Source organism: Myotis yumanensis, unplaced genomic scaffold (assembly GCF_028538775.1).
Source record: "Myotis yumanensis isolate MYYU_CA2020_CCGP unplaced genomic scaffold, mMyoYum1.0.hap1 SCAF_13, whole genome shotgun sequence".
Taxonomy (NCBI): domain Eukaryota; kingdom Metazoa; phylum Chordata; class Mammalia; order Chiroptera; family Vespertilionidae; genus Myotis; species Myotis yumanensis.
Genome location: NW_027223764.1, coordinates 15,425,655 through 15,437,956, shown reverse-complemented (window position 1 = coordinate 15,437,956; position 12,302 = coordinate 15,425,655). Strand labels below are relative to the sequence as shown.

The window sequence follows — 12,302 nt, the reverse complement described above, 5'->3', positions numbered from 1 at the left end:
TTATTTGCTTCATACTTGTGTACAGGGATCTGGGATATGCTGGGCATTGTCCCAGGTATGAAGATATCATAACAAATAAGACAGATGTATTTACCATGAGATATCTTACAATGTAGTCATGTCTCTGCTCTTGATTTCACTTGAAGCACTCCAGCTGGTAGCTACTTCCAATCTGGGGAATTGCTGATGCCCAGAAAATCCACTGGGGTCAGAAGCTAAAATGGCTTAGCTGAGAGCTCTTTCAGCTCTTGAGACAGAAGTGGGAATGATGCCCCTGACAGGAGTGGCAGAAGGAAGGGGAGTGTGCATGCCTGTAGGCAGGACCAGCAGAGACAGATCCTGAAATGGAAAAAGACAAGTGGGTAGGATCACACCAGGAAAAATGGACTTGATGGATCTGTGATCTTTCCATTGCCAAGGCTGTCAATGTATGTCCACAGAAAGCAAACACCAGGGATTGCTCCAGGCTTTTATCCCCATATCAGTGAGAGATTGCCTGGAGAGGTTGCTCTTTGTGTTGTGAACTTCAAGTTGTCAACACTAAAGAAGTGACATGCTCCCTCTTGGAGACATGGCATTTTACTACTTGAGGGAAAATGACCTGATTTGCTCAGAGACTGGGGATAGAAGGGACCTAATATATACTGAGGGCTTACTACTGGCAGAAGATACCTCACAACAGTCCAATGAAGGGAAGGATATTGGCTTAATTTTCCAGATGAGGACACTGAGGCTCAAGGGTAAGTCCCTTGCTCAAGGTCACACCGAGAGTACGTGGAAGAGCCTGGATTCCACACAAAGTCTGTCTGGTTTAGAGCTTCTGCTCTTTTTCCAAGGAGACAGATTGCTTATGTTTCCTCTGTGCTGGTGATTACCTCTGGAAGCTTCACTGTAGTGGCTTTGGAGCCCCCATTTCATCTTTCATCTGCTCACATCTGTTTCTGCCCTTCCGTGGCTTCCTCCACAGGGTGGTGATTGGATGGAAGGAGAGATGGACATGTAGGGAGGTACAAGCTCAGACTCCTTTTGGAGCTAATTAACCTTAGTCCTAGTTATCTGACATCAGGGGATACAGATGTCATCATGTCAACATGGCAGGGAATTCTGTGGTCATTTGGCCCCACCCCTGTTACTGGGCTGTATGCTACCTAAGTCATTTCCATGAGAAAGCCATCTCTCTCATTTTCCAAGTCCTTTAGGGAAAGAAAGTGAATGGATTTTTAATTCATTTTTAATGGCTTGTTACAAAAAAACTAGAACAAACCCCCCACTATTCAACAGACATTTTTCACAAGCTCCTTGTTTCAACCACACTACATTTTCATTGCCTTGATCTGTCACTTGCCTTATTCAGCTCCCAAATTCTGCAAAGCATTTCCTTAACGTTGGCCCCATTTTAAATAATGATGACTGCACTTATTAATTTCTCTATCTCTTATTCCTTCCTTGGCTCCACTAGAGATTATTTGTCAGTAGGTAACAGGATTGTGGTGTAAGGCTGGAAGAGAGGTGAAGAGGAGAAATTCAGTAAATGGGTCATTCTGAAGGCCCATTTCAGAAGTAAATAGAGTCTTATTTAGTCAGTAGCTAAATCCAATGGTCCATTCTTAATCTTTCTTGTACATGAATTGACAGCATTTCATACAGCTGAGTACCTCTTCCTCCTTGAAACACTTTCTTTACGTGGTTTCCAGACACACACTCTCCTGGGTCTCTTCTAATTTCATAGACCATTCTGTATCACTGAAGTTCTCTGATTTAAGATATCTCTAAGAGAAGACACTAAAGGCAGGAGTTGATGACAAGAACGCTGGAAAGGCTGGAGGAGTAAGAAAGACAAAGGCAAAGTAGAAACTATTACGTCTTGCACTGGAGGAGAAGAAAAAGGCCAAGGGTCGCCAAGGTGGTGTGGCTCAGTGGTTGAGCATCAAGGTCATGATTGGATTCCTGGTCAGGGCACATGCCTGGGTTGTAGGCTCGATCTCCAGTAGGGGGCATGCAGGAGGCAGCTGATCAATGATTGTCTCTCATCATTGATGTTTCTGTCTCTCTCTTCCTCTCCCTTCCTCTCTCTGAAATCAATAAAAACATATTTTAAAAAAAAAGAGGTCAAAGGTCTCTGCCACCCGGATTCCCACTGTGTGTACTGAGCTTAGTAAGCAGACATCTAAGAGCCTGCACTTCCTGTCATTGAGACCTCCAACAACTGCTGCTGCTGCCACCAACTCTGTTGCTGCCATTCAGTTGTCACCAGAAAACAGAAGTGTGGAGACAGTAGCTTTATCCTTTTCCACCATTCCCCACAAGTACCCTCCCCCTCCCATTGGCAGAATCAAATTAAAAGCCATATGACAGGAGAGTCTTAGGAATAAGGTCCTGGTTACCTACAATACATAGGCAGGAAAGTGGGCCAGGAGTAAATACACATAACAATCACCCCTTTAGCTCTTTGAGCATCCATTTCCATCCCCTATTCATAAGTAACCCCTTCTTTTGCTGTTGGTTCAGTGGTAGCATGAAAAGCTCAAAATAGCTGGGTATTAGTTTCAGCGTCCAGTTCAATAGAAAGGTGTTTTGTCTGCTGGTGACAATTTTCTCCTTAGGAACCAAGATTTCTCTTTCAACAGAGCCAAAGGATGCGGGGACATGAAGAAAATATCCTGTAATGGCTTATTGGATGTAATAAGGAGAAGACCACTCCTACTTTTGTTTCTTTCCTCTCAGACCTTCATATTTTGACCAAATATAGGATGGGGCAAGAGTAGGTTTACAGTTGTGAGTATGCAAAACACAGAGTTTATTCTTATATTATCATTAATTATAGTATTATTTTCCGTGTGAACAACTGTAAATCTACTTTTGCCCCACCCGGTATTAGTCGCATCCACACCCTGGAGGGCAACACCACAACCTCAGAGTGTTGGCTCTCAGCTAGTCCTGCCATTGAGTCTTTGAAAGGCCATTCAACCATTGGCTCAGGCTAGATGCTTTTGGGTGATGAAGTCTGTGGTTAGGCCAGTGAATGCCATGGACATGCCCGTGACTGCACTTCATTTGCTGTGAAATGAGTTCCTTTGTTAGAAGTGATGGTATGTGGGATATCATGTCAGTGATTAAGGCCTTCTGAAATGGGAAGATTTTGATTCTAGCATAATCACTGCAGGCAGGAAAGCAATCCCAATGGGAAGAAATTGCTCCCCCTATGTGTTGGGAGGGGCACAATGTAATCAACCTGCCACCAGCTGCCCTAATGGGGTCTCAGCGCTGGTTTCTGATGTTGGCAGGTTGGGAACTCAGCAGTGATAATACCCGCATCAGCCTAGGTGAGGGGAAGTCCATGTCAAGTCAAGGCAAAGCCTCCGTCTCTGCCACAGTGGCCACTTCAGATCAATTACAGGGGAATCCGGGGAAAGAGGCTTACTGGCCTCCACAGAAGGCATCTTGTTCCTTCTGATCATTGAAAGTCTCTTCTGTAGTAAATACTATTCAGTGAGCACCCCCTGTGCCAGTGTTGAGAGGTCTAAACACACACTGGTTTCCCTTCCTGGATTCTCTGATCTCCGAATGCTGGCATGCCCCAGCCTTCTGTCCTCACATCCCTATCCACACTTCACCTCCTGGTGATCTGTCCTAGTCTCATGTCTTTAAATACCATCTAATCATTGACAAATACCAAGTTGATATTTCTAGCCTAGACTCTCTTCCCTGAACTCTAGACTCACTTATCCAGCTTGACTATCTGACTTCTCTCTTTGACTTCTCATAGGGTTCTCAAACTTGAAGTCCAAAGCTAAGCTTCTAATCTCCATTCCACACCTCCTTCTCCTATGGTGGCTCTGTGCTTCCAGATGCTTAGTCCTGAACTCTGAGGGTTATTCTTGACTATTCTCTTTCATTCACACCCTGTATCTACTTTGTCAGCAAATCTTCTTGTCTTTACCTTTAAAATATATTCACATCATGCCCTTTTTTCCTGTCCACTGCTGTTGCTCTGGTCTAACCCACCCCATATTTCACCTGGATGATTAAAACAGGATAGAGGATCAGCCTGCGGACTGAAGGGTCCCAGGTTTGATTCCGGTCAAGGGCACATGCCGGGGTTGCAGGCTCGATCCTGCGTGCAAGAGGCAACCAATCAATGATTCTCTCTCATCATTGATGTTTCTATCTCTCTCTACCTCTTCTTTCCTCTCTGAAATCAATAAAAAATATAAAACAAAACAAAAACAGGATCCTAATTCACTGTTGTCCCCTTACTGCCTTTCTCAACACAGCAATCAGGGTGATCCAGTTAAAACTAAGTCCTACTATTAAAGTCCTCCAGCAACTTCCCATCTCAAGAGCTAGAGTCTTTACATGGTTCACAAGTTCAAACAAGATCTAAGCCTCCAATATGTCCCTGACCTCATCTCTCCCCTCTCAGTTCCAGCCTCCTTGCTGTTTATTTCTTTCTTTTAAAATGTATTTTTATTGATCTCAGAGAGGAAGGGAGAGGGAATCAATGATGAGAGGGAATCATTGATTGGCTGCCTCCTGCACGCCCCCTATTAGGGATTGAGCCCATAACCTGGGCTTGCGCCCTTGACCAGAATCAAACCTGGGACCCTTCAGTCCACAGGCTGAGCCAAACTGGCTAGGTCCCTTGCTATTTCTTGAACATACCAGACACACTCCTGCCTCAGGATCTTTGCATTTACTGCTTCCTCTGCTTGTCACATATATTACCCATATACACATGATTTAATCCCTCAGGTCACTCGGATTTTGTGAGGACTTTCTCCAGTTCCTTATTTACTGCTGTAGCTTGCACATCCCTGACCACCCCTGTACATTAGCACTTATTCTTCTCCCTCTGTTTATATCCCCACAATAGCACTTACCATTATCTGAATTCTGAGCTATTTACCTATTATCTCCCCTCCAGAATGTACATTTTATGAGGGCCAACAAGCTGGAAGCCTTCCATACAATTTTGATTAGTGGGTAAATGAAAAAATCACGAGGACCTGAAATTGAACGATACAGTGGACAGCTACACGTTTCAGAAGACTCAGGGTTGATCTTGTTATGGGTGGAATAAGGGAGGAATTAAGGGATATACTGAGGTTTTATCTTGACCCAGAGTTGATGATACGCCCTTTAAAAAACCTGGGAAGGGACAACAGATTTGTGAAATTCTCTGCATGATATATGACAAAGCAGGTATCTCTGACACTATTTCCTTGTCCTCTCAACTAGATTGTAAGCTCACGGTGAGCAGGGAGCACCCTTTGTTATTCTGAATTTGGCACACACTCAGCACAGTTCTGGATACCCAGTTGGTGCCGACAGTCTTGTACTGGGGATCATTTGGGTTGTGCACTACAAGCATTGGATTTCTGTTCCCTGAGGGAATGCTCTGGAGCGGGGAGGAGGACCCTGTAATTCAGACTCTATTGAGACTGAACAATACACTCTTGTAGGCAATCCCTGAGGAGTATGTCTTTGCATCCTTATGATTGTCAACTACTTCTGGTAAAGAAAGCCATGGTCCCTACTCCAATTGGCTGGACACAAAGAACTGTCAGGTAGGGGCAGGAATTAGGTGGTAGGAGGTTAGGTGGAACTGAAGGGGGACATGCAAAGAACCCCATGGATTCAAAGGCACCAAGATTTCATGGAGGTTTAATGAACTAAAGTAGTTTTCCTTCAGTGTAAAATTTTATGGGCATTAAAGGTCCTCACTTCACTGAATGTGCTCATGGGTGAGAGCGTACTAGTGATTTATGAATTTGAAGATTATGCATTATCCTGTCAGAGGATGGAATCCCCCCAGGCCTCCTGCCTTCCCTCAGAAGCTGAGTGCAGGAGCCAGTGAACACCCCTGTCTGATCTGCAGCCTCCTGTGTTGCCATGGGGTCTACTATTTATTTAAACATATTTTTATTGCTTTCAGAGAGGCAGGGAGAGGGGGAGAGAGATAAACATCAATAATGAGCATCATTGATGGGCTGCCTCCTGCACGTCCCCTACCGGGGATCGAGCCTGCAACCCAGGCACGTGCCCTGACTGGGAATCGAACTGGGACCTCCTGGCTCATAGGTCAATGCTCAACCCCTGAACCACACCGACTGGCCATGATGAGTACTTTTTAGACAGCGCTTCACAACTCTAGACTCTTTCCCTCTCATGAAACGAGGATTACAGGGAACCCTTGTCTCCTGAAGAATAATTATCATACTAATAACTCATATTTGCACAGTACAGCTCATAAAGCAGGTCAACTTCCTTTATTTGATTTGAATCAACAGCTCTGTGAGGTTGGCAGGGGAAGGTGTATCATTATCCAGGTTAGGAAGTTGGAGCAGTTCTGACAGTGTAAGCTGCTCAGGCTCGCACAGTAGATGTGGTAAGACGGAGGTTAGAGTGCAGCCCCCTCACAGCAAGTGCTCTCTTTTCCCCCAGGGTGCCACACGGGCCCATCCAGAAGGCTCATGGATGGACCCGATGGGATAAGTGATTAGAGACGCGGGGAGAATTAGAAGCATTCTCGGGTGGAATAGGGACTGAACCGCCCTTGCAGTTTTGAGTGTGGGTACCTCCTCTCACTTAGGAAAGAATGTAGAAAGCTCTTTTACCCCCAAATATCACTCACCCTAACCCTGCCAGGGACTTGGACCCCTTAGTTCAAATGTAGGGAATCCTGGAAGGCAGCAGGTTCAGGAACACTACACATGTCATGAGGACAGGAACCATTTCTCCTTTGTTCCTTTATCACTAGTATCTTATCCTGTGCTGGGAGTAAGGCAGGAATAGATAAATGAAAGAGAGAGGGGGAAGTGAGATATAAAGACATTAGCTACTGGCACTGTCTGTCTAAAGATCAGGCAGTTGGCAGAAGACTGGCCTGAGATCTGGGGGCAGCAGGAGACACTAGGTGTCTGGGGACAAGACAGTTGGAGGTGGTGGTCAACACAGACAGTACCGGCTGATTTTGTAAGAGGCCAGCCATGCCCTTTTCTGTTATCTTCTTATACTAGTCCCTTAATATATATTATTTATTATACATAATGTATGTACTATGTATACATAGCAAATCTCTTATTATAATATAGTCCCTCATTGTCACCACCCTATTTATTCTTATATAACTTTTTATTAGTTGCCGGATCACACATTGGGCTTTCTCCATCCATTCTGCATGATTCCATTGTTGTTTTTCCTTTCTTTCCCAGAGCAGAAAGGAATAAGGAAGGAAAAGAGGAAGAAAGAGAGAGAGAGAGAGAGAGGGAGAGAGAATGAGAACAAGAAAGAGAAAGAGAAAGAAAGGAAAGGAGGGAGGTTGCTTCCATTTTTGTATATGGAAATTCTTACCTTGTTCCAAGTCCCAGATCATATACTCTCTCCTTCATGAAGACTTTGCTGATCACATTTTCTCAATTTAATTGCTTCCTCTTCTCAACTGTTATAACTCATTATCTGTATATCTCTCATACGTTTATCATCTCATCTCTTCTTTTATTGTCACATGTTTATAATTCACTCAGTGGACCTTGTGTAGGACCTGCCATGTGTCAGGTGTTGTGCTAGGTATTGGGGGTGCAGAGACCTGATTTCTAACCTAAAAAAGATCACAATCTAACAGACAAGGTAGACATATGAAGTCTCTTTAAGCCACTGTGTTAAAGGCTATAAGATATGTGTGAACAGTGTTTGTTTTTCCAGAGAAGATGTCAAATGGTAATTTAAGGTTATGTGTATAAATATGTACATATGTGCATATATATTATCATAACTATATACTAGCTTTTCTAGCTATATTTATATATACACTCACATATATAGCTAGGGACTTTTCTACTACCCTGTCCCTATGTGTGTCTATATGTACATGGCTTATATTAAGAGAGAGAAGTACTATTTACTTATGAGTTATTCTAATTTATTTTCATTTATCTTGCTGTCTAAAATCTCTCCAGGATTGTAGCCAGTTAGGTAAAAAAGTTACTTATTTGACAGTTTATTTCACAAACCTGGGTCTCCTAACAATTTGTCTAGTTCTTTTCTTATTACACATCTCTGTTTTCTATTTTTTTCCTCCAAGAACCAAAATATCAAAAGTTATCTTCACCCCTGGGCTTTGAGCCCTGGCTCTCTCCCTGATTTCGAATTCACATAAGAGTGCTCCGTAACTATTTGTGGAATCCATGAATGAGTGATAAACTCCTGGAGGGCAAGGGTATGTATTTCTTCTCCCTGTATTTCTGTTCGTTGCCTTGTGCACAAAGAGCCCACATAAACATTTGCTGAATGGAGAAGCATTGCATTTAGAGTACAACAGGCATGGAGTCATATAGCCCTGGGTGGGAATGTTGGCTCTGTTTTCTTCTAGTTGGTACCATTGGGGCAATTTGCTTAGCTCTCAGGACTCAGTTTCTTCATCTGTAAAATGGGGATATTATATAACATCTGCTCAGTCTCAAAAATTTGTGAGGATGGAGAAGCATCCAGCATAGTATTTAGCACATAGTAGGGGTTCAATTAATGCTTTCTCCCTGCTGCTTCTTTGAATTTGAGTGTTCACTCTCCCCTGGGAACCTCTATTGGACGAGAACCAAGTCAGGTTTTTTTATGGGCCCTCCACCCTTCCTCACCACACCCAGCCACTGGTGATTCCCAAGGCACACTCCCATTTTCTCTTTCTATTCTGACTACCTTCCCAGCAGCCTGGAGCTTGTTAGGTGGGCTTACTGCTTGTGTTTTTAGCTTTCCTCCCTGGTAATTCCCTCCTGAGTGGCGAGAGAAGCCAGAGGTGGGCAAGCTTTCTTTTGTTCTTGGTTTTGTTTGCTTGACATAGAATGTCTAAAGCAGCGGTTCTCAACCTGTGGGTCACGACCCTTTTGGGGGTCGAACGACCCTTTCACAGGGGTCGCCTAAGACCATCGGAAAACACATATATAATTACATATTGTTTTTGTGATTAATCACTATGCTTTAATTATGTTCCATTTGTAACAATGAAATTGGGGGTCACCACAATATAAGGAACTGTTTTAAAGGATCGCGGCATTAGGAAGGTTGAGAACCACTGGTCTAAAGGCTAAGGATTACATTATCAACTCTTCATAGCTTTATCCTTCTGTGCTGGCTCCCAGGGAAAGGAAGCTTCTAGCCACCCCTTCTCAGTGTTGGGACCTTTCCTCTGGGCAGTGCTGCGGTGACTTTGCTGAGACATCCTCCTCATACATCCGTATGCCCTCTTTGTTAGGCTAAACTCATTGTGGAGGAAGGGGTGCTTTTCTAGATCAGGGACTCAGCAAGGTGGGAGGCTGGTGTCACTGAGGCACAGACTTGGGACAGGAATCAGGATGTGCTGGAGTATTTCTCAAAGAGTGGTCCTCCAGTTGCCACAGGAAGATTTCTGGACACTACGCAGACCCCTCAAGTCAAACTTGCCAGGAGTGGGGCCAGCGGATCCACATCACTGCTTCTCAGTGACCATTAGGCTCCACTCTACTCATGGAGTGGGGATAGCGTCCTGGGCACTTGGTCAAGGTCACACATTATTGGGACTTCAACCTAAGTCACTTTCTCTCTCTGTGTCTCAGTTTCCTCATCTGTAAAATGAAGGTAGCAGACTAGAGTCATACCACCCCTTTCTGAAGACTATGATTCACTGCCCAAACACCACTTTCATTGACTCAAAAAGTGATTATTTATAGGAACCTTTGACATGCTGAGCCTGTCTGTCAGGGAGGCAGAAGTACAAACCACGAATCCTACCCTAAATTGTTAAAAGTCTATGAGACGGTAACTGATGGGATATGTAGGCCTGATGGGATATCTGGGCACTGAGCCATGCAGGCCGGGCCCACCTGTGCTTTTAAATATTGACCGAGTGACTTTGTAGAAAAAATAAGGAAAAATAAAAGGGAGAAATCTGGTGTGTGTGTGTGTGTGTGTGTATTAATTCTACAAAACAGGACTTATCGGGCACCTTGTTAAGCATCTGGTTGGGAAGGGTGTGGATAAATCCCTTGTTTTCAGTAGCCCCTGATTTTAACAAATGAGGAAACTCATTGTGACTGGGAGAGGCCGGGACCATGGAGTGACTGTGGAGAGCAGCTCTGTGCACGGGATTCACACTCCTTGCTGTTGCGCTCTGCTAATAGGACAGGTGGCTTAGCAGAGTCTACTGTTCTACAGAGAACCATGCCAATGATGTCTCTCTTGGCTTGACTGTTTCTTGCCAACCCACCACTTCCCAGCACAGGACTCGGTCAGAGAGGACACCTATGAGCCCTCTAGTAATGGCCCCGCAGAAAAGTTGAATGTCCTAAACCAACTTTGCCATGGACTCTCTGTGACCTGTAATGGGTCACATCCTTGCCTCTAATTTTTTTCTCAGTTTACATAAAAGAAATGGAAATGGAGCTGACTGACCCCATGGGGTGCGGGATGAGAGTAAATATCAAAGTGAGTGTTTTGTTGTCGGTTAAATGCCATAAACATGTTCAATATAATGGCTGATTATTTTTCTTTAATCGTAAATGGATACCTAGAATGGGAAGGCCCCATCTTGGTAGCAGAAATTCATTATCTCAGAAAGTGTTTAATGGCTGCTGTGCAAATGAACTGGAGGAAGTTAAATTGTGGAATGGGCTGGAGCTGAGAAAAGTGAAATGAGTTGTGCATTAAATTTAGATAAACACAATTATGTGTAACTGGATTATGACGCGTGCAGGCAGACACAGTATATTAGGCACCTGTGTTTTGATTAAAATCGATTCAGGTGCAAGCGCTTAGCATTTTTGTAGGTACGGAGTTGTGCCTAAGCCACTGTCCAGGTTCATGAGGGGAAGGCAGGGAGATGTTTTATATCCAAGGCTCCAGCTGGGGAAATTTAAAGGGCATAGGACAGTGATGGCAAACCTATAACACGCGTGTCAGAGGTGACACGCGAACTCATTTTTTTTGGTTGATTTTTCTTGGTTAAATGGCATTTAAATATATAAAATAAATATCAAAAATATAAGTCTTTGTTTTACTATGGTTGCAAATATCAAGAAATTTCTATATGTGACACGGCACCAGAGTTAAGTTAAGGTTTTTCAAAATGCTGACACGCCGAACTCAAAAGGTTCGCCATCACTGGCATAGGACCAGACCCACCAGCCAAGACCATTTCAGCATGGGCCTTGTGATTTCAACTGGAGTCAGGAAAGTGTCCTGGAGTCCAGTGGAGTCCAATGACCTGCGTACTCCGTGGTGGGGACCGATGCTGCATGGTTGGTGGCAGGTGGCATCAGGGACTACTGGGGACTCGACCTGCCTGCCATAGAAATATTTATGGTCCTAGTGATGGAAACACAAAATCTATTTGAACACCTGTAGGCAGAATGGGGCCCAGTTCTTTCTACCTTTTTAACCCAAGTCTGCAAGTCAGAGTCATCTCCAGATCAGAAGCAGCCCATCCTCTGATCCCCGGGGTGGCCACGCCAGTGAGCGGAGCCAGCCAGCTGTGCCTGACCTTGAAGAAGGACAGCTGTGGAGAAACAACTGTCAATTCCCAGTGAATTTCTGTTGGCATGTTTTTCTTTCAAGTGCAAAGCATCTTCAGGATTAAAATAAATGCTATGAGTTCCTGGGGATGCATTAAATGAACATGTTTCCCCTTGTTTGATCCTATAATAACCCGTCAACTAAAGGGATCGCTACTAAGCCTTCCTCTGGGTGATTTGAGACGCAGTGCATATTGTTATAGAAACTAACATAAGCTTCCCTTTTCTCCCCCTTTTGTTCCTCTCCTCTGCCCTCCTCCTCACCCCCCTCGCAGGTCATACTTATCCTGACGAAGCTTTATGACTTCAACTTGGGGAGCGTGACTGAGAGTTCACTTTGGAGGTAAGTGGCATAGAGGTTCTTAAGGGGCCACTTGGCTGAGCTCATGTGAGAAATGCCAGCTGAGGGGCTGGCAAGCCTGTTTGGAAGGAGCAGAAGGGCAAGGGTTCTCCCCCTGAAGCCCTCTTTAGTGTCCCCGAAGGCACCGATGGCCTGCACCTGTGGATTGCCTTAGCACTCTGCTTATTTCTTTCGGGGCCGGTCACATGTTCTCCTGGGCAGGGCTGTTGCTTCTGTGTTCTGCAGTGTCTCACGCTTCCAGGTGAACGCAGGTGCGGTTGGAGAGACGGGGGAGCGTGCCTGACAAGGGGAGACCGTGGGGAAGGGATCTGTTGTAGGAGGGATGCTTGTCCTGGTGCGACTGTTGTCAGTCCTTGGCGTCTGTGAGGCGCCATTTTTTTTGAGAAGCCTGCACTTATGAG

General features: G+C 44.6%; 1 protein-coding gene across 2 annotated transcripts in view; it reads left to right on the top strand.

Moving 5' to 3' along the window:
* SORCS3 (sortilin related VPS10 domain containing receptor 3) overlaps positions 1-12,302 on the top strand; it is a 518,681-nt gene that overhangs the window by 157,332 nt on the left and 349,047 nt on the right. For both annotated transcript variants that reach the window (XM_070432330.1, XM_070432331.1), the window contains exon 2: positions 11,816-11,883. In XM_070432330.1, coding sequence (XP_070288431.1) covers positions 11,816-11,883 — 68 coding nt within the window. The remainder of the gene's footprint in view (positions 1-11,815; positions 11,884-12,302) is intronic.